Raw genomic sequence first — 27,051 nt, forward strand, 5'->3', positions numbered from 1 at the left:
GCAGAAACACACCAAGATGGTTTGAAATTAGAGGTCAGATTCATCCATCTTAAAAGCTTGAGATTGAATGTACTGTATTCCCTTACTTTGAGTGGGAATCAAAAAGGGAATAAACGTGTGTGTGAAGGAGCCTTCTTATTTTTACCCATTTGTTCATGTTGCTTCATCATAGGAGGATAAAAGTGTTTTCTATTTTATATAAATGGCATTTCATTTAAACCAAGCAGTGCAAAAGTAGCAACCAAGATGGGAGCCAGAAGCTACAATAGTTATTCCAGAGAACTAGGGAAAGTCAATTGTGAGATTCTTTCTCTACCCCATTCCTGCTTTGGACTCAGCTTTCTGCCATCAGACCATTGTCTCAACTGTGGCTGCTCCTCCTCTCTCTCGTGGTTACAATATTCTCGCAATCCATTACAGAGTGTTACCAGTGACTCAATGGCATTAGGGGTAGACCCAGATTTTTTCAAAAGGAGTGGGATTCACCAAAACCTGGGGGAAAATAGTTTTGCAGAAACCACTGCAAAAAATTTAACAGATGTAATCTCAGGGGGTGGAGGGGGGAATGGAGGTCACAAAAATAGGTGGGAGCTGCATATGCATTGCCCCCCTCCCACCTTTTCTAGATTTAGATCTTCCATTCAACCATGAAGCTCTCCAGGAGGTCCAGGTCCAGGTCCAGTCATGATTCCTCAGACCAACCTACATTGCAGGGATATTATGAGAAGCAAGGGGGTGAAGAGAGAGGAGAATAATGTCATCTTGAGCTCTGTGCACAAAGGGAGAAATATAAATTCAGTAAACAGCAAGCATGTAGTCAAGGCATTGTATACCTATGTCCTTGCAGAGCTTCTATTTTGACAGTGGTAGATACAGTGTTCTTATATTATCTATATATATTATCTCAGGGTCATCCCTTCCCTCCCACCTTATTTCTTATCACTGCATACAATTAATGAGTGGAATTCAGTGCTTCAAGGGCCATTCATTCAGTGAATAGTGGGTCTTCTCTTTGTCTTAAAGGAGACTGAGATTCCTTTCCTATGAATTAATTTGTTCCAGCAAGTGGAGAAAAAAGAATTGTGTAGGCAAGGCACAGACATGAGCAGATTGATTGATTGGTGATGGTTTCATTTATTTCTTTAACCTCTGGTTATCAGGCTGTCTTTCAGAAGTGTGTTGTACGAGGGGAGATATTGCATCTTGCATCTTGCATCTGGGGAAGGACTGTTCCAGCTCCTTGAATGACTAAATCTCTCTCTTTCTTTAGTGGCTTAGGTTGAATTGTACCAATTTCTAAATAATCTTTGCAAAAGTCACCTTCAGGCATGTAGCTAATCCAGGCTTGTAGTGGCTTTTGCAAAAAGTATCGAAAAGTTCATGTGTTGAAAGGGAAGTGAAACCCAGTAGGGATGAAAAAGACGTGGGCTACAAATTCTGGTGGGAGCACACGTTGATGTTTTCCTCCCAGGAGATCTCTGATGAGATGAATGCAACAGGAAATAATATATATAGCTAGGAAAGGAAAAATCTGTAGTGGCTTAGATGGGAATTTCTAAAATGCAAGAGCTGAGTGAGATCTTTTCCATTTTTCTTTAATGTTTAGAAGGCTTCAAAGCTTTTTGACACTTCAGAGTTAAAGCAGGATGGAAGAGATGTCATGCCTTCTAAAAAGTTAGTGCAGTCTTTATTTCTCCCTTCAGGATCTGGTCTGGTCAACTTTCTTATGGCTTTTAATAAATAGAAAAATCTGGATAGAAAGATGATAAGAAGGCTTCCTGTTCCAGCTCTGTGTTCTGATGAACCACTGAACTGCACATGACATCTTTTTCAGTGAAGTACCTTCAGTTCCTGGACTAAACCTTCCTCCTAGGGCACAAGATCTAGACAACCTCTTCCCTGTTGTGGTTGCCATTATTCTTGTTGAAACATTTAGTCACTTCGAACTCTCTCTGACCTGATGAACCTCATCTTGACATCATCATCTCTCCGTAACTCTTTCTTTGGGTCCTTGTAAACTCCTGCCTACATCATCAGTGTGAGGGTTTTGCCACCTTGTCTTCTGTTGGGCCCCTTTTTTGATTGGCTTTGATTTGTTCAAGCATCAAGGTCTTCTCTGATTACTCTTGCCCTTTGATTAAGTGTCCAAAATATCTCAGCTTTAGCTTTATTAGTGCTTCCAGTGAGCAAGCAGTCTGGTTCTTCATCTAGCACTGAGTGATTTCTAGTGGTCCAAAGTAGTCTCAACAATTTTCTCTACTGCCACAATTGAAAGCCTTCATTTTTTCTTTCTTTCTTTCTTTCTTTCTTTCTTTCTTTCTTTCTTTCTTTCTTTCTTTCTTTCTTTCTTTCTTTCTTTCTTTCTTTCTTTCTTTCTTTCTTTCTTTCTTCATCCTTTCCGGTGATTCAGCTTTCACAGCCATATGTTACAACTGAGAAAACTATGGTCTTGACATTATGCACTTTGGCTGTCAGGGGTATATCTCTGCACTTTAATGTTTTGTCTAGTGCAAACCACATGTATCACTTTAATTGCATCATTGTGCAAGATTTTAAATAGTATTGTTGGTATTTCATCAACTTCTGTGGCTTTGTTGCTAGCAGTATTTTTCAGAATGCATTCAACTACACTTTCCGTATATCTGGCCCTGGTTCATCAATCAAACCTTCATACCTATCATCAATTTTGGGATCTTTCATGTATATCTCTTCCTTGTCTGGTGGTTCTTTGCCTTGCTTATCATTTATAATGCCCTTTTTTGCACCCTTGATTTCTGTAAATTTCTTAAATAAATCTCTTTGTCCTTTCTATTATCCTTCTGTTGTTGTAACTGTTATCCTTATATTCTTTGCACTGCTTACTCAGATGGAAGTCCTTTTCTTGTTTTTTTCTAAAATTCAGCATTTAATTGGCAATTTTTCCTCAGGCTCTGCTGCCTTCTACTTTCCACTGTTTTTCACTATTTTCAGCAGATCAGCAAAGAAACATTTTGCTTTCTTTTGCTGTTTGCATTTTGGGATATTTTTGTTTGCTTCATCTTCAATGATGTCACACATTTCACACCAGAGTTTTTAAAGCACTCCATTTATCAAATCTAACCAATTAAATCTATTGTTTACTTCACATACATAATCATAATAATGATTATATGGAATAATGCTGAGGTTGTATTTTGTTAGTCTGGTGATTTTGTTTTCGTTAAATTGTTATTTTGCAAGGAGATTCTGAAATGCAGTCAGCACCAGGTCTTGTTTATGCTGACTGAATAGAATTCATCTACCTTTGCTTGCATAAAATACAATCAATTTCATTTTAGTGATGCCCATCTGGTTATGTTCAAAATGTCTGAAGTCATCTTCTATATTACTGAAAGAAGATATTTGCTATAAACTTTAAATTTTCTTAGCAGAACGGTATTAGTCTGCCCCCTGCTTTGTTTGTGTACCAAGACCACATTTCCCAATTATTGCTGATAATATTTTGCTTCTCATAGAAGCATATCAGATTCCTATAATTATTGTGATGACTTTTTAAAAAAATCTTGTGTTGCAAGTCACCATACAACAGTTCCAATGTCCTCTTCCTCTGCATATGGGTTTGGAACATAGATTTGGGTCACTGTAATATTGATTGGTTTGCTTTGAACTCAAATTGGCCTCATTCTCTTATTTTGTATCTGAGCACTGACATCCTTTTGTTAATAATGATGGTTGCTCCATTTCTTCCATAATTCCCTTCTTTGCAGTAGAAGAACCGATGCTCCTCTGGTGTGAAGTGACCCATTCTAGTCTATTTCAGTTTGCCGATTCTAGAATCAATCTTGGCATTTCTGATCTGATGGCAAGCTTGCCTTCATTAAAGATTCTGATACTCCATATACCAATGAAATACATATCTGCAGAATTGAACTTTCCTTTGATTCTGTCTAGCATCAGCAGCTGGACATTCTTTTGGCTTTAATACAGCCACATAACTAATACCAGTGCTGCTCATATTTATCCTCTGCTCTTCCACAGTAGCTCACTACTACTGGGGGCGGGGAGCATCTTCCAGTATTCTCTTGATATTGTCCTTGTTGTAAATGTCCCTTTGGCTTTCTTGGCAGAGTACTGAAGTAGATTTCCTTTTCCTTCTCCAGTGGAGCCTCTTTAGTCTTACCTCTCTTCTATACCCTGCCTGTCATGGATGACCCTTCTGGGATGGTACACTAACAATGGTATCGGTCATAGTGTCATGGGGATGTACAAGCCCCTTCATGGTTACCAGATAATGATCAGCAAAGAGTTAGAGTTTCAGAATTTTTGTGCGGCCATTTAGTAGTATTCTACATTCTTGTAGCTTAGATAGACTATGCTAACCCAAGCTGGTTAATGGATCTTCCTAGACAGGAAGTTGGGTAACCAATGTTCAAGCTATGAGTTAAGATAAGGCAACTTCTTGATCCTGATTCTTGGCTTGCTGCTTGCACAACTTCTTCAATCCTGTCTCCAAGGTTAGTCATACCCCATTTCTGACATTGATGCCTGAACTAGACAGCAGCACCCTCTCAGATGGGAAGTCCATAGATGTATTGTTCCTACTAGAGGGGAAACCTGTGTAAAGAAAGTTCAATTTTATTCTCAGTGTGTAGACACTGGTGAGTGGGGAGTCCCATGAACACAGAGACTGGAACCTTGAAGCAGAGTTTCATGTCACTGTACAAGGCTGGCTGAAGGGACTATGTGGTGAGGGATAAGATGCGGTGATGTAGGATTGGTTTGAAGCTCACTTTGACCAGAGTTGTGGAGAATAATAGCATTAGAAGAGGGCCTTTAAACCATCAGATCTCAGTTCAGGAATCCAGATTCAAGCAACCCTGATAAAAGGTATCCAGCCTGTCCAACACATCCAACAAAGGAGAACTAGACATTTCCTCAGTAACTATTTCCACTGTTAAACTATTATTACTGCTAAGGTTTTCCTAACATTTGGATGGAATCTGTTTTCTTGTTACAAGACCATTTCTGTGTGTCCTACATTCTGGAATGAAAGACAATGGTCTGTAACACTCTTTTAGGTATCTGGAAAGTACTGTCACAACTGTGGAGTCCTTGGTGCTCTCTGAGCTTGGTTGTTTGCTTGCAGACCTTTCATTACCTACTCAGTGATGTTACCTACTCAGGTAACGGAATGTCTGCAAGCAAACAGCCAAGCTCAGAGAGCACCAAAGACTCCACGGTTCAACCCTGAGCAACATATATTCTCTTCTGTTGGAACTATCACAGCCTTTTCAGCTGCCTGTCCTCAAGACTAGTTCCCTTAACTTCTCCATAATTCTCCCAGTTATGCTTATAGCCCTCATTTGCCCTTGTTCTAGTTTCCTCAAATTTTTCTTAAAATGCTGGATCCAGACCTGAACAGAGTCCTTGAGGTGGACTGTCTAACGAATGTAGAACAAAATGGAGCTATGATTTCCTGCAATTTGGATACTATACTATAGTTAATGCAGACTAAAACTGCATTTGACTTTTCCTTAGTCCTGCCCCACTGGTGACTCATCTTCTCCTTTGTTCCTATACTTTTCCAAAGCCTTTTTTACAACAGGCCAGGTGTCCCATCTCCTCCATCTGTGCACTTGATTTCCTTTATTAAATGTTGTTCTCCTGTATGTAGCCAACTTCTTTAACCTGCCAAGGTCATTCTTAATTTTGTTTCTGCCTTCTAGAGAATTGGCTAGGCTGCTTTGCCCAAGTGCCCCGCAAGGTAAACAAAGAAAACCAATTTTTAAAAAATGGAAAACCAAGCAAATAATGCCTTTAAACCATTTTTTTCCCCATTCTTTCCTGATTTGTTTTGGTTTCCCGCTTCCAAGGCAGTCCCATCTTTGAAGTGCAACCTTGGAGATAGATAGCGATTGGATTAGAAAAGTGTATTGTTATGTCCTTCAATATAGGATAAATGTAAAGGCTTCAGGAGAAATAGAGAGTGTCTGCCTTCCTCCCAGTGCCTGCTATCTCAGGCTATAAAATCATTGAGTTGGAAGGGACCTTAGAGTCCAACTCTAAGGGACCTCTAGTCCACCCCCTTTCTCACTGCAATATCCACTAGGGCAGGGTTCTTCAACCTCAGCAACTTTAAGATGGGTGGACTTCAACTCCCAGAATTCCCCAGCCAGCCATGGCTGGCTGGGGAATTCTGGGAGTTGAAGTCCACCCATCCTAAAGTTGCTGAGATTGAGGAACCCTGCACTAGAGGATTCTCTGATAGATAACCCTTCAGCATTTGTCTGAAAACCTCTAGGAAAAGTGAATATTCCACTTCATTTCATGGGCTCACTCTTCCACACACAGCCAATCTTGACCATCCCCATATTTACTAGCTTTGTCCTCTATCTAGAAAGGCACTTCATTTTCCAGCCAGGGTTGGGTTGATAGCTTTTAAAAAATATGATTCACAATTTTTCCCCCCACAAGTGTCAGCACATTAAGTCCACCACCTTCTAACAAATTGAGATGGCAATCACTAGTGGTTGAAAGCCCAAGCTAGTAGCCTATTTGAAACATCATCAACAAGAAAAAACAGAGCTCTCTGTCTTCTAATGTTGTCCTGGGAGCTGATTGTATTTAAATAGGAAATGGCATTAGATCAGTGTTTCTCAACCTCAGCAACTTTAAGATGGGTGGATTGGGGAATTCTGGGAGCTGAAGTCCACCCATCTTAAAGTTGCTGAGGTTGAGAAACACTGCATTAGATGATGGCCTTCAAAAATGACCAGCCATAATGAATTTCACATCTACAAGTTTATCTCTTTAACAAGGTAGTAAATAAAGGAAATCAGCCACCTTGGAAAAGGAGAGTGTTTTACCTACATTCCAGATAATTAAATTAATCTGTGATGTTTTTAAAGGCTACACATGAAAACAGTACTTGTGTGTGTATGTGCACATATATACACAGGCATGCCTTGGGTAAATCTGTTTCTTAGGCTGCAAGAGTAAAGCTCTTGGTCAAGCATTTAAAAGAACATAAAATGGAGGGATAAATGGGAGAAGAATGTAGAGAGCTTTCAAGATCAGAAGCTCATTTAAGTTACGATTCTGTCTATTATCTTGTAAGGGTCCATATGCAGCTCCTCAATTTCTCTGGAGTTTTCATGGAAAACAGGCATTTTGTTTTCCTACCTCTTTCATTAGATTTCTTTGGGAGATGTCTTCTGAGCTTGCTTTCTTGTTACAAGTTTGTGGAGAGTGCTACAGCTCCCCACCCCTCCACTCTTCTGTTGCATATTCTGTTGTGGTTATTTATGTATGGCTCTCTCTCCTCCAGAGAGTATCCCTACTATAGCCTCTCTGGCTGTTTGCACTTCCTGTTCTGAGAAAGCCCCTTAGAATTTTATGGATGTACGGGAAGTCAAGGGGGTTCTACACTGATCACATAATAGCCCTACTTCATATTATGCTGACATCTGCTTTACAGTTTCTGCAAATTGTCCTTCCCATGAACAAGGCTTCTCTTTTCCATCTTAACTCTCTGAATGCTTGAGAATTTCTTTTGAATTTCTCTTGGTGTTTATGAGCTTCCTCAAATGTTGGAGATGATCTATTGCTGATGCTCGTTACTCAGAAACATCTTTCCATCATTCTCTACTCTCACTGTGTTAGCCCTGGGAGGCAGTCCAGACAAGAAGCACAACCAGGAGTACTAGCTCTATCTTTATTGTAAGGCTACATTAACAGAATCTTACAAGACTGAAGGTATTTCTCCCCTCCTTTCCTTTTACTCTCTGGAAAACTAGGGAGGGTCCCTTCTGAAATGTTTCCCATACCCTCCCTTCTTTTGTGGGTTGAGATATCTTTTACACGCTGGTTGTCCAGTCTTCGGCTCTCCCACCTGTCTCCCAAGGTCATTCCCACATACCATTACCCTCAACCTGAAAAAGCCCAATAGGAACAGTGGCTCCCTCAATGTCTTCCCTTAGGATTGAGTGGACCCACATAGACTTCTGAAATTCTGCCCCGAGTTTTTGGTAGAAAAATGATGGGGTCAATTTCTCCAGGAGAAGGAGAACTTGTCCAAATATTTCTCAAGTCCCATGGGAGGACATTTCTCCCTTTAATCTGTTTCCTTTTGTACTGAATGGAGGTGTGGGGAACCAGAGAGGCTGCAGAACGCCGGAGAGAGGATTTTACAGTAAAAGAAGCTTATTCACACATCACAAAGTCCCTGGTCACTTTATAATTAAAGAAATGCATGAACAACACACTCCAGTCCTGAACATTTCAACAAAGTTCTTTTCTTTTTTAAAAAAAAAACCTTTTCCATGGAACTGGGGAAAAAAAGAGTGAAATGCAAATGAAAAGTTCAGTACAACATTAACCTTACTTGACCAAATGTGTAATACTTGATGCAGATGCTCAGAATCCAATTTTTTCTCTGGTCCTTCCTATGAATGCTCTCACTTCACCTTTTGCTGATTCTTAAATGCCTTTGTCTAGGTGCTGACATTCATCCAACTCAATGCACCATTCCATTTCCCTTTGCGATAGCTTGGGTAGGTCAGTGCACTGACAGAAACAAATTTAAATGCTTCCTTCCAGAGCTTATCTTGTGCTTTTCATAATGGAAGTAAGAAATACATGCTACACTTCCCCAAAGCTCTTTGTGTGCGTGTTGTATGAGCTATATATTGCAAAGAATGTTTCAAGCATTGTTGCTAGAAGGCTTTTTGGAAGAAACGGTTCCTACCTTGAATGTTTGGTTTTAAGAGAACTCCCCACCTTTCAAAAGATTTGGGAAATATACAACCATGCTTTCAATATTGCAATCTTTACAGCTCACCAAATTGGAAGTATTCTTTTTCGCTTGGCCTGAGACAATAAGGGGAGGAAATAGCATCCTTTTAATTTACATTTCCCTGGTGGCAGTTCAACTGTTGGAAAATATACATTTGCTTTTCTTTCTTTTTTTATCCCCCTTTCACTTCTAGCAACTTTTCAGTTCCTTGCATTTAGCCCTGGTTTAAATAAGCACAACCTCCCAGCTTCCCATTTTACCACAGTTCATACACAGAGTGATGGGTAGTGCCTGAGGACATGATCTGATCCACATTTTGGATCTGAACTGACTTGATCAGCACTTTATGAGCTAACGTGTGCAGGATGGAAAGCGAGCGTATTCTGGCCTTAGCTCTTCTCCAAACGTTCTGACCCAGGTCTTAGCTCAAGGAATGCAAGGATGGGTGCATCTTAATGTGCACTGCAGGAGAAAAGGAACTGAAGAATGTTTCAGTGGGTTAAAACAGAAGTTGGTCAACATAACCAAAGACACTCTGTCCTAAGAATCGGTGGCAGGATAGAGATGTGAAAACTCAACACACAAAAACTGGGGACATAAACAGAAGCAGCAGCATTTTATTTTCCCAAAGCTTGCTGCTTTGTTTCTGAAAAATTGAGGGGAAATGGAAGGATTTAAAAGCAAAGCCCAAATGAGGTATTTTCTTTTAGAAAAAATCAATTCACTGAGACAAGCTGCTTGTACATTGTGATTCTTTATTCCTCCCAAATGTTTTCTCTTAGGGTTGTGCAGAACTGTGGAATTGGAGGCAAAAAGGTGTTTCAGAGCACTCATAAAGCTAACACCTGTTGGCAACTCATTAAAGCAGCTATATCTTTCCCCAGGCTTGTTTGATTTGTCAGGAAAAGACATTGCAGCTTTACTGAGTTTCTGGCCACAGGAACAGCCATGTATGCTCTGAAGCACCTTTTTGCCTTTGAATCCAAAATGCTCATTTCTCTATTTTCTATTAATTTGTAATAGGAACATTTTATGTAGTGTATCAGAGCCCTGAGAGATAGTTTGGTGTATTGGCTAAGATTGGGCTAGAAACCAGGAGAATGTGAGTTCTAGATCTGCCTTACGCATGAAGCCAGCTGGGGGACCTTGGAACAGTCTCTCTGTCTCTCAGCCCTAGGAAGGAGACAAGGGCAAGCCACTTCTGAAAATCTTGCTGAAAAAACTGCAGGGACTTGTCTAGGCAGTTACTAGGAGTAAAGACTGACTTGAAGAAAAAGGAAGGAGAAGACTACTATCAGTTTGGTCTGGTGACCAAAATGCTGGACTACAACTGGGGAGACTGTCAGTTCTAGTCCTGCCTTAGGCACAAAGCCAGGGAGGTGACTTTGCACCAGTCATTCTGTCTCAGCTCTAGGAAGAAATTATTAATGGCAAACCACTTCTGAAGAATGGTGCCAAAAAAAAAAAAAAAACTTCTAATAACTAAATAACTCCACAAAAATAGCACCTTCAATTGTGCTGTTTTCAGCAGAGTCTGCTCTGTGTCGTTGTTTTCCCTGATCCCTGTGCAAAACTCTTCCCCATTATTTTGGTAGAAGATAGTGTCTATTATCAAGCCACCAAACCTTTGCCATATTTCCTTCTATGTGCTCAAGAGGTTTCAAAGACATTCTGAAAAGCCTCCCTAGATTTTCTGGCAATTCCAGGACGTCAAGGGAAAGTTCACGTGGCGTTACACCTGAATGGGTGAAATTACTGGTGCTTCAGATATTTTCCTTGAGAGCAGCCTTAATGATGAGTTCTCCTTCTCAAGGCTGGTTTTGCAAAGGCAACTTGTCAGTTATTTTCAAGCCTACTCTTTTTTGTTTCAGTCAAAGTTGGTCAGTTAAAAGTACGGTCCTTCCCTTGCTATCTTGGCAAATCCTTACTGACAAGCTGGGCTAGCAATGAGTGAGGAAGAAGACCTGCTGGAACAGGAGGGTCTGTGAAGAATGGAGATTCGTAAAGCTGATTTGTCACATCATGCCTGAGATAGCCTTCATTTTTATGACAATTGCTTTGGGTGACATGAAGATACAGGGGGGAGAAAGAGAGGAAGTGACATCTCTTTAAAGGGACCACGTTGTTATATGCTTCCTTTGAATCACATGTGATGCAGCTGTTTCCTCTAAAATGAGATCATTGGCTTTGTGTGATTCATTGAGTTTAGGGCACAGATTCCAAGACTTAGAGATAGTAGATGGCTTCATTCTGAACAATTATAAAGTGGGCTATGGAGAAATATTACAGAGATAAAGGAGGGACATGGATGAATAGGGATCCCAAATACTGGTTTATAGGATGGAGTAGGCAACCAGAGGTCTTAGGGTTGAATTCTGCCCTTGGTCAAATTTCCTGCGACGTCTAGAAGCCACCAATGTTATATACATAGGTTCCCATCATGTTCCTCTCTTTTGGGGCAAAAATGTTATGCAAAGTGCATTAAAAATGTAAGAAATAAAAATCCAAATAAATTAAAGATATCAGATAAGGAAAGGGGAAACAAATATAGTGAAGCCTTGTTTGTTTGTTTGTTTGTTTATTTAGTAGACTTGTTCCCGCCCATCTCCCCACAATGGGGGACTCTGGATGGTCTACATCAAATTAAAACCATAAATACATAATTAAAAGTTATAAAAAGAGAACCACACACAGATAAAAAAAGATAAAAAATCCAAGAGGCCGATGGAGGCCACACCAGGCCACTAAGGGGCTAGCCAATCCCATTTCTGACAACCTCCCTCCCCGCCCCAGGCCAGATGGCAGAGCCAAGTCTTCAAATTCCTCTGGAAGGCCAGGAGTGAGGGGGCCTGTCTCACCTCTGGGGGCAAGACGTTCCAAAGGGCGGGGGCTACAGCAGAGAAGGCCAGCCTTCTGGACCCCGCTAATCAGAGTTCTTTTGCCGAGGGGGTCCAGAGCATGCCCTCTCTGTGAGATCGGGTGGGAGGGGTTGACGTCCTGGGGGTGAGGCGGTCCCTCAGGTAGCCTGGCCCCATGCCATGTAGGGCTTTAAAGGTGATAACCAACACCTTGAATTGGACCCGGAAGCAAACTGGTACCCAATGCAGCTCACGGAGCAGAGGTGTTATATGGGTCCTTCTTCGGGCCCCAAAAATTGCTCGCGCGGCTGCATTCTGGACCAGCTGAAGCTTCTGGATACTCTTCAAGGGTAGCCCCATGTAGAGCGCATTGCAGTAGTCTATCTGGGAGATAACAAGGGCATGAGTGACCGTTCAAAGGGCATCCCGATCCAGGAAAGGGCGTAACTGGTGCACAACCCGAAGCTGTGCAAAAGCCCTCCTGGCCACAGCTGCCACCTGCTCTTTGAGCAGGAGCCATGAGTCCAGGAAGACCCCCAAATTACGCACTGGGTCTGTCTGGGGCAGTGCTACCCCATCCAGCACCAATGATGACAACGTCCCGGATACAGAGGAGCCATTAACCCACAGCCACTCCGTCTTGCCAGGGTTCAGCTGGAGCCTGTTGTTCACCATTCATTAAACCTCTTCATACCTTTTTATCTTGTAAGTCATCCTTGTTTTCCTCATGCCCATTCAAAGCTTCATGCACTGCCTTTTCATCCTTTCAATTTTTCACCTCTTTTTCAGATTCTAATCAGTGCCATCCAAGTGTAGTTTTCTTGATTTTCCAGTTCCTCTGGACCCGTTCACTCTTCCTTCACATACCTATTTTGCAGTTTGACTCTCATGTATTATTTCTCTTCTTGTGGCCAAACCCTAAAGCAACCAAATCACTTTGAAGATACAACATGAATTTATTAAGCATTGAAACAACTACAGTGTACGCTCAGCTCCCCGCAAAGCATCGGCAGCTTGCTGAGCGGCTCTGAGCAAAAGCAGAACCACAGTTTATATACCTCTGACCCACCAGATTTCAAAGACAAGACAAAGAAAAAGGCCGACGCAGTGTAAATTACAGCAGACATTGGAGTGTTTTAGATAAATCCATCTGGGTGACTTCTTGTTAATTATCCCTTCCTACTAGGTCAGCATGCTAGCTATACTGTCTTTGAGATATGGTCAGTGAATATAAACAGTTTGGTGTACTGGGCCACTGGTTCCTGACTGATTCTTCTCCTTGTTGTTACTCGGGTCAATTCAGCTTGCTGTGAATGTTTTCTTACAAGGGCACTTTAAGCAATTCACATGTATTGCGGGGGGGGGGGGGGGCAGAATCTCATGGTTTGGTAGTGAATGCAGCCCACATATGTGTGGAACATGCCTTTTACCACCACACTCTATAAGACCAAACCGCTTAAGCATACTTCTTTTTATTGATCCATCTCTTTTGGGTTCAGTCCATATTCACTGAGTACCCATACATTCTTGACCTAACCTCTTCTTGTTTTATCATACACGTAACCATACCTTATGTATTTATCCATCAATATGTTGGACCACATCTGTCTTAGGATGTGGTGGGGAGTACTTTCAGGTCAGTCTTGACTGCAGGCAAGTACATATCTACACATTTTCTTGGCAACATTTTTGGAAGTGATTGGCCATTCCAATTGTACTGGGAGAGTGACTGGCCCAAAGTCACCAGTTGAAGTCTCCGTGCTAAAGTAGTATTGGAACTCCTGGTCTCCCAGCTTCTAGTCCAACACCTTTAACCACTACACCAAACTGGCTCTCTAAGGAGATACTACACTTCCTCATCTTCCTCCCTGTTCAAAATTTAACCATTTTACTCAGCATTTCCTTATTTTCCTGAATGCTTTACTTCCATCAGATACTGCTTTGAACAGATGCGTCAACCAATCTTCAACTTCATATTCATGCAAAACACCCCATGAGTCAAATCTATTCACTTTATCATATGCTTCCTTTAAATCAATAGATGTACAATAAACTGTTTCTCAGATTCATACATTTCTCACTGATCAGCTGAAGAGGGAGAGATGTGGTCCACACACACTCTGCCTGGCATAAAGCTATATTTCGCTTCCCAAAGGTTGTTCATTGTCACCTTTCATATGGTTTCAATCAGAATTGTGCCAAACACCTTCCCAGGTGTGCTGAGCAAACTAACCATTCTTTAGTTTTCATATTCAGCTTTTCTATCTTCCCCTTTGCATACGGGGAAATTAATGGCATTCTTCCAGTTGCCTGACAAAGATGCCATTTTCATACTGATGTTAAGCAAGTTGTACAGTCTCCATGAGAAACCACATCTATATTTTAATATTTCTCTAATTCCTACATTGATCTCTACTGCAGTCCTCCCATTTTCCAACATTCTCGCTGCATTTATGACTTCCATTTCATCATGTTTTTTTAAACAATAACATTGATGCCATTCATTTTGATTCTAATCTTCAAGATATCATTATCGTCCCCATTTTAATTTCATCCACTCTGCTGGAACCTTCTTTTTTTATCCCTTTTCACTCACTTCCAGAACAATTTTTTTTATTATTAAACTTAACTGTTTGCCTACATTCTATGCAATCACCTTTTTCTCTTTCCTTCCTTCCTTCCTTCCTTCCTTCCTTCCTTCCTTCCTTCCTTCCTTCCTTCCTTCCTTCCTTCCTTCCTTCCTCCCTCCTTCCCTCCCTCCTTCCCTTCCTTCCTTCCTTCCTTCCTTCCTTCCTTCCTTCCTTCCTTCCTTCCTTCCTTCCTTCCTTCCTTCCTTCCTTCCTTCCTTCCTTCCTTCCTTCCTTCCTTCCTTCCTTCCCTCTTTTCCATTTCTCCCTCAGTTTGCTGTTCTTTCTCCATTAACTTCTTTCTGGAAATTGAATGTGCATGAATATTTGGATACATTTACAGAAATCTTTTCCCCAACATACTTTTAAAAAAACACTGTGAACACCCTTTTCCTGTATATTTTTTTGCAACCAATATTTTTTGTTATAAAGCCATTCTTATTATTTTCATGAATATGCTATTTGCCCATATTTGTACAAGCTTTCTGGAGAATATTGCATTGTAAAACTAGAATTTCATGGGGTAGATGGGGTATCAATGATTACTAGCTATGATTACTAGCTAATATTCACAGTGATATAGCTTTGAACGCCAGTTGCTAGGGAACCTAGCAGCAAGATGCTGTTTGTGCTATGTCCATTCTGATAACACTGCTTTTCATAATACAAGAATTGGGGGTCATCCAAAGGAGGTGTAAGGTGTAAGGTGAGAAATTAAGGACATGAAGAGGAGGAGGAGTTCAACTACGGAATTTGCTACCCAGGATACAGTGATTGCCATCAGCGTTAACATTCTGAGATAATAATCTACCTGTTTTACTAGTATGTCAGTTATATGCTTCCTGTTGTATTAGTGGGAAGAGGCCTCAAAGACCAGGTGGTAACAGCAGAAAAAAGCTAGAGGACTAGAAATGGCCCTGCTTGAGAACTTCTACAAACATCTGATGGGTTATTGTGGAAAAAATGATACTGGATCTTTGGGACCGAATCCAAATCAAATCTCCTGGAGTTCTCATATACTGTAGATCAGTGTTGTCCAAACTTGGCCACTTTAAGTTGAGTGGACTTTAACTCCCAGAATTCTCCAGCCAGCATGGCTGGCTGGGGAATTCTGGGAATTGAAGTCCACTCATCTGAAAGTGGCCAAGTTTGGACAACACTGCTGTAGATAAACTACATATGATCTTAACTGTTGAGCCTGCAACAAAGTTGCAGTTACTTTCTTGAACTCAGGTGATTGAAGGGATTATTTTCAAAATCTCAATGGACACAGAATAGAGATTTATCCTTTCCCTTCCCAGTTATGATCTCCCCCAAATATAAGCTCCCTTCTAGCTAGAATCAGAAAAAAAAGAGACAATGTCTCCTAAGAAGTTATAGATATGTAAGTAGCTAGACTTTATTTTCTGCAATATATCATGCTCGGCAAATTTCTTGGGGAAATCTTTTCTCCATATGGTGCCTCCAGGATGCTTCATTCTTGACTTATTTCAGTAGAATTTGTGATATGCACAAACTAAATGACTAAAGAATATGAATATCCATCTCTTAGAACTCTATCTGTGCTACTTGTCTTTTATTTAGAAGCTCCCCTGTTTTCCTGGGTGAGCATCATTAGGAAATGCCATTCTGTCTCCTTGGATGATGGTAGAAGGGTTTCTAATCCAAAGCCTGGATGGAGAAGACAAGCTTTGGAAACTGTCCAAAACATGGAACCCAAGGGTCATCAAGTTAAGCTGTTTTGTTTGTCAAGCTCTTTTGTTTCTTGGTCACCTTCTACTGAAATAAAGCATGACACAAAAGACCTGCCTAGAGGGCCTGAATCTCTGAACCATAAAGATGGGAAAATAAATATCACAGCTAGGAATAAAAATCATCCATCAAAGAGCTCAGTAGTGCCTGACAATGAGAGAGGTGTGAATCTCTCCTAAAAATAAATGTAAAAATGTCAGGTGCTACAGCTCTCTATAATGCACAGTGAAGCATGCCATAAAATATTACTTTGTCTCTCCATCCTTTCCATGCTTGGGTTTCAAGGTTTTTTTTTTTTATTATTTCTTTTTCTTTTGGATGGGGGTATTCACTCTTGTGGCTTTGCTTTTAAGAGATGAAAGGAAAATTCGTTTTATTTTCAGAAAGCCTGAGACTGGCATTGTGTCTGAATGTATGTGTGTGTGTGTGTGTGTGTGTGCTTGTGTGCGAGCATGTGCTTTAATGGAGGCTTAAATTGGCCTTTAAATCGGCATTCAGTTTAGCTTATTCACTGTTCAGATTGTGAAAATGGATATTTACTTGGCAGCTACCTACTTTCTTAGAATAGAAAGTCAATTGGACCTCTGTTGGCAAGGGAGCAGGATCTGGCAAACTCATGATTGAGATGCTAGATGGGAAAGGGGAATTTGGTCTCCTAATGATTTAGAGATTGGATGGGAATTTGGATTATTTGTGAGTCAGCCTAGATGGAATTTGTCTTACTATGATTCAAATACTAGGGTGTAATGGGACATTTAACTTGCGATGATTCAGATGCTAAATAGAATTTGGCTTACCTGTGACTCAGATACGAGCTAGAATAGAGGAACTAGGCTTATTAATGATTCATATAATAAATCCTTTCCACTGTGCCATCTTGAGATGTTACATAGCCTCAGACCTTCAATGTCCTCTGAATAACACTGTGCATGAATGTAGTTTAATGATGCATAGAAAAGATCCCTAGCACCATTCTTACCATTTCCAAGTAAGCTTATCTTAGAAGCAAAACTAAGAGAGACCTTTTTCTTCCTGAGGATGTTGATGGGGTCTTCTCCAATAGCAGTAGACAACACTGGGTAAACCTGATAAGATCAGGAGAACTATAACTCAGAGATGAAGAGTATATTTTGCATGAACACTGCTCAGTGTCATATTCTGGGGAAAGCAAAGAGAGAAGAATTGGAAAGACCTCTATACTGAGTTGATAGAGTCTCTACTACTTGAACATGTGGCTGAGCTAGGAAGCCAAATAATCCAACGCTGTACAGAAACTTCAAGTTTGAACAAGTGGTGGACCTTGACATGGAGGTGTTGAGATATGATGTCCACATATTGACTGAAATAATCAGCCAATTATATCGAAGGGTAGTCATCATTCAACTGTAGAATGTTAATTTAATTTAATTTAATTTAAGAAACTTATATGGCTAGGCAGCCATATAAGTTTCTTAAATTAAATTAAATTAAAATCCTATGTACCATAACTGTGGGAAGCTCATGATGAGAACAATCAAAACAGCAAAGAAGCAATAAAAAAGAACATCCAAAAAAACAACTCCCCGTGCCTGAAAACAACACTTCCCAGTACATAAACAATCACAATCACTGAGCTCTACCCCAACACTTGTGGGAAGAGCCAGCTTTTTAAAATCTTCCAGAAGAATAGAAGATGGGGGCCTCCTGGATCTTAGTATACTGAGTATATATGTACTTTTGTAGTTGAAAGTTTCCCAATAGTATGTTTGGGGAAATATGTTTTTATCAGTACTTTTCTGGGCTATCCACAGGAAACACATAAATAGGACATTTCCAGTTAAATAGCAAAGAGAAAGGAGAAGAAGGAGAAGGAGAAGGAGAAGGAGAAGGAGAAGGAGAAGGAGAAGGAGAAGGAGAAGGAGAAGGAGAAGGAGAAGGAGAAGGAGAAGGAGAAGGAGAAGGAACAACTACAGGAATATGCTATGATCTTGAATTTTGTGAACATGACGTATTGATTTTTTTCTTTTACTATGTAAATTGTCACTATTTGCTTCCTCACTGTATTGTATTCCCATAATGTCTTTTGCCCAAAGACCCAGCAGATGCACTTAACTGTTTATTTATTTATCTTCTGGGTTGGTCCATAGTCCCAACCTATTTGGGTCACTTACAAACTCAGAAGTTACTGGTTCTGGCTATGAATCCAGAAAAATCAGTAAATTCAGTAACCAGGGTAAACCTGTTGTGTGAATATAGGCATACCGTCTTAATGAGAAAGGAATTTACACTAAAAAAGATAACTGTTCTTGTTGGTTAGAATTTAGTTTAAGGAGAGAGTCAGTTTATGTATTGTTATCCATAGGGGTGGAGGAGATAATTGGCTCATGTTTAGACAAGAAGTGATCAAATTTGCACTTCCCAAACCAATATAAGAATACTTCAAAGTTTGTACCAAGGATTCATGAAGACATATATTGGAGGAAGAGGAATCCCAGCCATTTATCTTTTCAAAAAGTGCATTGAAAAATGCATGCATTAAAGCAATGTTTCTCAACCTTGACACCTTTAAGATGTGTGACTTCAACTCCCAGAAGTCCCCACCCAGCTAGTTTTCAAGGTTGAGAAACACTGCATGAAAGAAACATCCGTACCCACAAAGGGTATATGGGTGAAACTAGTACAAAAATGCAGTATGGCATGCAACATGCCTGGCAGAAATTTGCACATTAGGATAAGTATGTACTTTTATTACATAGATTAGTGGAATCTTCTTCTCCTTGAGGTGAGGTTGGCCTCATAGCTTCTGAGCTTCCAAAGGTCTCTCAAGATTTGGTTATGTCAGCAGGCCTGGGGATGGGTGAGCTAGTGAGGTGGCTCTGCTATTATTAACATCCCTTTGTCTACTCTTGTTTTAGCTCAGTCTTTATAGTTTTTGATGTTTTAATTGTTAATAATTAGAGTGGTTTTTAGGTATTGCTGTTTTAACTTTGCTGTAAGCTGCCCAGAGTCGCTGGTAAAAGTGAGATGGGCAGCTATATAAATTGGATGGATGGATGGATGGATGGATGGATGGATGGATGGATGGATGGATGGATGGATGGATGGATGGGTGGGTGGGTGGGTGGGTAGGTAGGTAGGTAGGTAGGTAGATAGATAGATAGATAGATAGATAGATAGATAGATAGATAGATAGATAGATAGATAGATAAGGTGAAGAGGACTTGAAAATACATGCACATTTTTCATTGCTTTCATTCTTTTTAAACGCTTGCTAACTCTTGGAGAAATGGGCTGGTATGAACTTGATTAGAAAGAATTATGCGTGTAGCATTGGCTTTGGTGCATGTAGCCCATTCTTTGTCAGTTGTGTTTTTTTCTTGAAAAGAGGCAACGATGATCATTCGGTGCAAAACTGAATCCAACAGCAATTTTGTGGGTGAAGAAAATTCCCAGCCTTAAATACGTACACCACCTTAATCACGTAGTAGATTCCCGATGGTTAACCTCACAAAATATAAAGCATAATAAAGTATGACAATTAGCAATCAGTATTTTTTTAATCTGTTCAATCATGTCTGATTCTTGTAGACTGCCTGGACAAGTCCCTGCAGTTTTCTTGCCAACATTTTTCAGAAGCGGTTTGCCTTTGCCTCCTTCTTCCCAGGGCTGAGAGAGAGACTGGCCCAAGGTCACCCAGCCGGCTTCATGCCTAAGGAGGGACTAGAACTCATGGTCTCCCAGTTTCTAGCCTGAGGCCTTAACCACTACACCAAACTGGCTTTCTCAATAAGTATAAAATATAATATAAAATACAAGTATAAGCAATAAGTTTAAACACTCTTAAATGACAGTAACAACCCATCCAACTCAAACAGAAAACACCCACTTTCTCCTAACTAGCTTTTGAAATTCCATTAGGGTTAGTGCCAAGCTAGCTTGTGTGGGGAGACTACTCCATACAGCAGGGATCTAAGCACTTAGGCCATGCCCCTCCCTCCCCTCCCTCCCCCTCCCCCAAACTAGGGACTACTAATAACTTCTCTGGTGAAAAAATGTATCTGATGGAATCAGAAGAGGCAGTGCTGAAGGGTACTTTGGCATACTCTGGGTGGCGTGGTCAAAATATTGACCTAGAATTGAAACCCAGGCTAAGACCAACTTCCCATGAATCTTTACTTCAAAAGCACATGACCTTTTTTTCATATGCTCTTTGAATGGTATGGTGGGAACCACACTCCCCAAAGTTGGTTGGGTTAGGAAAAAAGAGTGAGATCAGGATGAAAACTCCCTTGGATTTGATTGAATTTAATTTATATCCATTAAAAGGCAACAATATAAATTGAATATGATTGCTTCCCATGTGTTTAATAGTTTCCTCTTCTGTCACATTAACATTTTTAGTTCAGTAACAATTTTTGGAAAGCTACTGGGAATTCATACCCACGGCTTGTGATTGGGGCTCCTGGAGTGTCAACAACCATTCCCTGTTGTCCTTGCTCATTTGGAATAATTCTGATTTACTTTACAGGGTTATTTTGAAGCTAGAAAGAGACCCTGGAGGAAAGAAACATACGTGCTATCTTGACCAACTAGAAAAAGATGTTGGTTGGTGTTAAAAGGGCAAAATTACTATCTGAAGTCCAGTTTTTTCAACCAGATTTCACAATTTAGAGATGAGACATTCTTGTCTTTTCAATGTTTTGGCAAACTTTATTTCAGTTCTTTCTTCTTCCCATTTATCCACTTGCTTCCCCAGATTCATTGCAAAAAGTGATTGAAATTCAGCATTTTGGTATGATTTGCCACAATGAGATAACATCTTTGGTCTTCTCAAGGTAGTCTTCAATCTCTGAGATCTCTCATTTTAGCAAATGCCCATGAACAAGGATAAGTAAAGGCATCCAGCAGAAACCACAATGAAATTACATCTATCATGATATCATAATGCAAATGATGAAATTGCACAATTTATATACATAGTTAGTTACATGTGACACTTTCTCCTAGCCTTTTAATACTAAATTTTAATTTTTGTATTTGTTGAATGTTTTTTTAAAAATTGTTTTTATGGTTTGATTATACACCACCCAGAGTCATGTTTTGTGAGATGGCAGCCATATAAATATGATACATAAATAAAATAAATAATGGGTGCTATTTGCATGAGGAAATGATGTTGGGTCCCTTCCTTTGCCTTCCTCTGTTGTCACCTGTGAGAGAGGTAAGATTGACCTTCCTATAGACTATTTACAAGTTGGATCAACCAATATTCCTTTCCTTCCTTTTTATATAGACTGGCAGTACAGCCATGCTATTCTGATGGTGATTTTCTATAGCTATTGACCTATTTCAAGGGAAGGTAGATATCCTAGCTTCCAATGTTTCCATTCAAGACTGACTCTTTTCTGTATGTCTCTTCTTTGGTTTGTTGTTCTCCAGGTCTGTCAAAATCCTTGGGGCTGATTGAAGGCTACGGTGGTCGTGGCAAAGGTGGCTTGCCTGCCACACTTTCTCCAGAGGAGGAAGAGAAAGCCAAGGGACCCCATGAGAAATATGGCTACAATTCCTATCTCAGTGAGAAAATATCACTGGACCGCACCATACCAGATTATCGTCCAACTAAGTAAGTCTGAGATTTCCCACCATAGAGGAGGAGCAGTTCTACTGTTATGTACAGCAAGGCAGTTGTTTCTAGTGACAGATACTGGGATAAGGCAGAACAGTGTAAGGAAAGAGCTGTGTGCCTCCTCGCCCAGACCTCTTAAAAGCTAATTGGCTTCAGTGATAGAGCTACATTATCTGTTCTGCACAACCAGCAGATGGCTGAAAAGAGATACAAAAGATACCAGGAAGAGCTGTTTGCCAGTCCCATTAGTGTGATATGTGGAATGTGAAAAGGTGCCATCTTCTTTTTACCTCATTTTTATCTTTTTTCCTCTTTTAACAATGGCTAGATGGAAAATCATTGATTTGAAATGTAATTTTGATTTGGCCTTAGGCTTCTACTCATACTGTTTTCCAAATAATTGACTTGGGCCCATGCTGAATCTTCTGGTCAGTACACAAAGATCAGTGCACGAAGTGTGATAATGCTAATGCTAATATGGTAGTGGTGATGATGATAATTATAATTTGGATTATGAGCAGGAGAAAGAAAGATGAGGGAAATAAAATTATTTATCCTCCTCCTCCTCCTCCTCCTCCTCCTCCTCTGAAAAGTTGTTCTGGTACCAAAATGATAACAAAATGGATGTTGGTCTAGCCTTTGTAGAAGTAATTTTAATTGTATTTGGGAATAACCTTGGAAGACAGGGCAATGAGACACAACCAAGGCAGCTTAGCCTACAGCAGTGCAAGAGGCTCATAAGAGACCCTCCCTAGTTTCTTGGGCTATAAAGGGGGTAAGGGGAGAGAAGTACTTTCAGACTTGTAAGATTCATGTCAGCCTTACGAGGCAGACCAGATTGTGGTGGACTGCAGTAGAAAGCAAGGTTCTCAGGAAGGAGGGGGCGCATTCCAGGAAGGACAGAGAGACAAGAGACAGCACAGTCTGGAGCAGGAGCATGGGAAATGTAAGAGATTTAGAATAGCCACTCCCTAGAATCTCCCAGGGTATATCCACTAGTTGCAGTAGTATAGATTTAGTCTGGCAAGATTCTGTCTATATGGTGTAAGCAATAAAAGAATTGAATTTGGATGAACTGTTTCCCTGGTGTTCTTGGACTGAGCCTTACACAGACAGGAATCACAACCAGATGAGCTAATTTTACTTTATTGTAAGGTTACACTAGCAGAATCTTGCAAGTCTGAAAGTACATTTCTTCCCCCTCACCTTTACAGCCCAAGGAACTAGGGAGGGCCCTTCTGAAATGTTTGTCATGCCCCCATTCCTTCTTTTGACTCAGCTGCTGCTTGTCTGACTGTTGTCTAATGTGTGGCTCTTCCTCCTGTCTCCCAAGGTCATTCCCAGGTACTGTTACAATAATTCTCTGCCAAGGGTCAAGATGGATCTGTCTGTCTGTCTGTCTGTCTGTCTGTCTGTCTGTCTGTCTGTCTATCTATCTATCTATCTATCTATCTATCTATCTATCTATCTATCTATCTATCTGTGATCTTCTCTAGCCACTTATTGCATCTCATGTAACTAGGGTAGGCAGAGAAGGGTCTTGATATTATTATCACAAGTCCATCCAGAGTGTGTGCCACTATGCTGCATACATTTCCTAACTGTTGCTGTCCTGCAAGGTAGTCTCTAGATTAGAGAATTTAGCTTGCATAGAATATTGTGAGAGTGCTTGGGGTAAAACTGGGCTTTGGTTGCATTTGATGCTGGTCTGTGACTGTAATAAAGATTTGGTTGGTTGGTTGGTTGCCCTGTGGAATACTGGCATGTGGGATAAGTATGGTTGCTCTACTTTATTAAAGACCATTATGTCAAAGCCTTGATGGAAACAAGAAGATGTGTAATGAATACAGTTGGAATTAATTTAACTAAGTTTCCCTTTCCTTTCCTTATCTCATGCCTTTAATTTATTTGACTTGTTATTTCTAACTCCTTGTCTGGGCTCTATAGTATCTTTCTTACTCTGGAAGGGAAGAACAAGATAGCCTTGAATATATGCATGTTCATGCCACAACTTGGGATATTAGGTACTGCTTTGCATGCCTTTTCGGAGTTGTTTAGATCAAGGATGGGCACCCATTGGTTGACTAAAAGTCTCATTCAGTGTTTTTTCAGTGGCTGAAGGTTGTGATGATGTGGTGATGAGGCAAAGTGGATGGAGCCCCAACAGGGATTTTTCTGGATTTTCCTATATTTTCCTACATTCTGGTCTGGGTAGGTTGCTTTGGTGATTCTGTCTGATGATTTTAAGTTGAGTCTATTTTAGGTCTTAAATTAGGGTGTTATTACTTATCTCAAAAGGGGAGGCAATGTATGCTACCATTTTCCAGCAAACTAGATGGAGAGAAGTTCTAGGGGCCACAAAAAAGGGATTGGGGACACATCTCAAGCAGTCCATCCCTAGTTTAGAATTCCAAAGTGATGGACCCAGGAACTGCCAGGAGAAAATCTGCACATCTGGTCTAGGCATCCAGAGAGAGCTTGATGAAGGTCCTCCCTCAGTGTGAGGTTCATAAGGTATGGACTATGCAACAGGCCTTCTGAGTTGCAGCCACCCCCCTCCCCTGTGTCCTTGGAATACCATCCTCCCAGAAATACCAATGGCCCTATTTAGAATTTGCAAACAAATTATAACCCTCTGGGTTAAGTGTGCTTTTGGTCCTTAGCTATCCCTGGTGCCTTCTTACATTCTGCGTTTTACTGTTTTTCTTTGTTTTTCACATGGTAAGTTCTACCTTGTTACCTGCCCAGAGTCGGCTAACATAGGAACTGGAGATAAATATTGGAAATAAATAAAGTAAGTGTCAGAGAGTCACATCTGCTTTGTGGCTTCCCAATCTAGCACATGTTTGGAAAACCTTGATAGTACCTACAGCAATGGCCACAGAGGGATCACAACCACAGAGGTCATTAGTCCCAGCAGGAGGCTCAGTAGTTTCCAGGTGTGGATTATGGTAATGCAGTCGCTTTTTTCAAAGTAAAATGGGGCAAAGGCTCCTTTAGGAAATGTTTACTGGGCCTCAGAGAAGCAGGTTGACAGGGTCCTTGGGGAGCCCCAGCCTCAACAACTTATCTGAGGATGTCAAACAGCTTTGCCAGTTGAATTTAGCGTAGCTGATTGATCAAGAGATACTTTGCTCCAGGCATCTATATATTTCATCTTAGCATAACAATGTAGCCCTTGAATCACAATTTCTTTTCTTCAAACATGGAAAAGAAGAACTTTTGTCTGACCTTGTAAATGTTTTAAAATGACACCAGCAGCGTCTCTTCACATTCAAGCTGAACCTTGTATAGCTGTCAACCTTGTCCTTTTTTCAATGTGTAGATCATCTCCAAATAGGTGAGATTAATGCACAAACACATTTCTTTGTTTGGATCTGTGCTGGTGTGAACAGCAGATCTCATTCCTTCTATTTCAAGTGTTCATAACATGTATCAATGGTAATGCAGCCAAAATGACATCAGCTTTGTGTATAAGACTTGGGGGAGTTTGAAGGTTTGCAAAAGATAATACAATTTGTAAAATATGCAAGAAAAAAAAAAGTCTGGTGAAGTGGAGACTCCAAAGCAACGGAGTAAGGATCATGTGTGATTAGGAATCATAGTATGTGAACAGACTGTGGAAAGTGAGTCATGAAGTGTGTGGGAGAAAGAATACAATGAAATTTCCTAGAAAAGAGCATAATTGACTAACTTGAAAAGTAATTATTTCATTGCACGTCCTGCTTATAGCAGGTGTAGTTCTGCTTTGGGGCAGATGTTTGAAGTGAATGGGTCTTTGAATCTTGATTCTTCTAGGTGGGTAGTGTGGCACACAATTGTGTCAGTGTAATTGGCCTGTTGTTGATGTATAGTGACTCTGTATATTTCTCTGTCTGAAATTCCTCCTCCCCACTTTTTTCCCCCTTTGGGAGACGCATCTCATCTCTAACCAGTGTGAATGCTTATGTGTCAATTCCAAACCACATGGAGTTCACAGTCTGCTCTTCTGCAGCCTGCAGATGCTGAATTATATATTGAAATGCCAATTTCAATATATTTGAGGACATGCATTGCTTTTCTTTCATCCAGAAAAAAAATTAAAATAGGTTTTCAAATGGGAAAGCAAGCAGTTGTAAAGCAATGTGATATACAACAGGGAAACTGGATTGGGTGGGGAAGATAACTTTATAAAGAAGAAAATGAATCAAATCTGGGTTTTATTCTAAACATATCCACATTCTGCTTTAACCAAACCCTCTTGCCTTGTTCACAGGTGCTGCTCAACCTCTGATGTCCAAAATGTTGTGTGTCCAAAATGTAAATGAAGGGATTATAGCGAGATTGATTGGCTGATGTATTGATTTTGTACCAACGAGTCAGTGTAGACCCTTAGCGACTAGATAGACCTTCTCTGGAATGATGACTCTCCAAACTGACCCTTCAGGTCTCCCAATAGTGCATCCATCAGGGTTGCAATTACGTACATTCATCCTACTCCTTGGTTGTTTTCTTCTTCTTTTTCCTTCTAACTTCCAGCATTATGGACTTCTCAAGAAATCTGGGTTTTTACATAATATGATCATCTGAGCCTGGCCATTTGTGCCTTGAGTGAGAACATTGGATTGATTGCTTTATGTTCATTTGTTTTCTTACCTATCCATAGTATAATCAGGAGGCGTAGATCTGTCATGGCATCTGAATATCTTGTCCAAGGCCTTCATGGCTGCACTACCAAGTACTAGTCTGCAGCCTGTTTCTTGACGTCTGGTTCCTTTACTGATGATAGTTGATCCCCCAAAGCAGAAGCTATCCATCACTTCAATATCTTCATTGTCAGTTCTAAGGCTAGTTGCTGCACCTGTTGTCGTAAATTTGGTGTTCCTTATATTTAATCACAGTCACATTTTTTTGCTGTGCTCCTTGACTTTCATTACTAGAGCTTGCAGGTCATTTGTATTTTCAGCTATCAGAGTAGTGTCATCAGCATAGCACAGGTTATTGATGTTTCTTCTTCCAGTTTTGAAAACATACGCCTCTTCTTCCAAACCAGACCCCCTCAATGTATATTCAGCACATAGGCTAAATAAATAAGTGAGACTATGCAGCCTTGTCTCCCTCCTTGGCTGACCTGGAGCTACTCTATTTCACCATCTTCCATTCAGACCCTGGCTTCCTGTTCTGTGTACAGGTTTCTCATGAGAACAATGAGGTGGTATTCCCATTTTCCTAATGCCATTTCACAGCTTGACATGGTTGACACAATCAAAGGCTTTTCTATAATCAACGAAGCACATATTGACTTATTTTTGATATTCTTTGGCTTTCTCAATTATCCAGCATGCATCAGCAATAATGGTTCTTCGCCTTTTCTAAACATCTGGCATATCTGTTGACATGTAGGGTTCTAATCTGTACTTGATGGTCATAAACATTATTTTGCCACCATATGAAATT

The 27,051-nt window shown here is 40.4% G+C and overlaps 1 protein-coding gene across 1 annotated transcript in view; it reads left to right on the top strand.

Annotated features, from left to right (window-relative positions):
* The window catches only part of GALNT17 (polypeptide N-acetylgalactosaminyltransferase 17), a 233,785-nt gene that overhangs the window by 79,322 nt on the left and 127,412 nt on the right, over positions 1 to 27,051 (top strand). Inside the window, exon 2 of the mRNA XM_088152409.1 lies at positions 21,429 to 21,612. Within this exon, the coding sequence (XP_088008535.1) occupies positions 21,429 to 21,612 (184 nt within the window). The remainder of the gene's footprint in view (positions 1 to 21,428; positions 21,613 to 27,051) is intronic.

Source organism: Python bivittatus, unplaced genomic scaffold (genome assembly GCF_059951505.1).
Source record: "Python bivittatus isolate LINGU-HERP-01145 unplaced genomic scaffold, Pbiv_v1 ctg000690_np1212, whole genome shotgun sequence".
NCBI classification, from domain to species: domain Eukaryota; kingdom Metazoa; phylum Chordata; class Lepidosauria; order Squamata; family Pythonidae; genus Python; species Python bivittatus.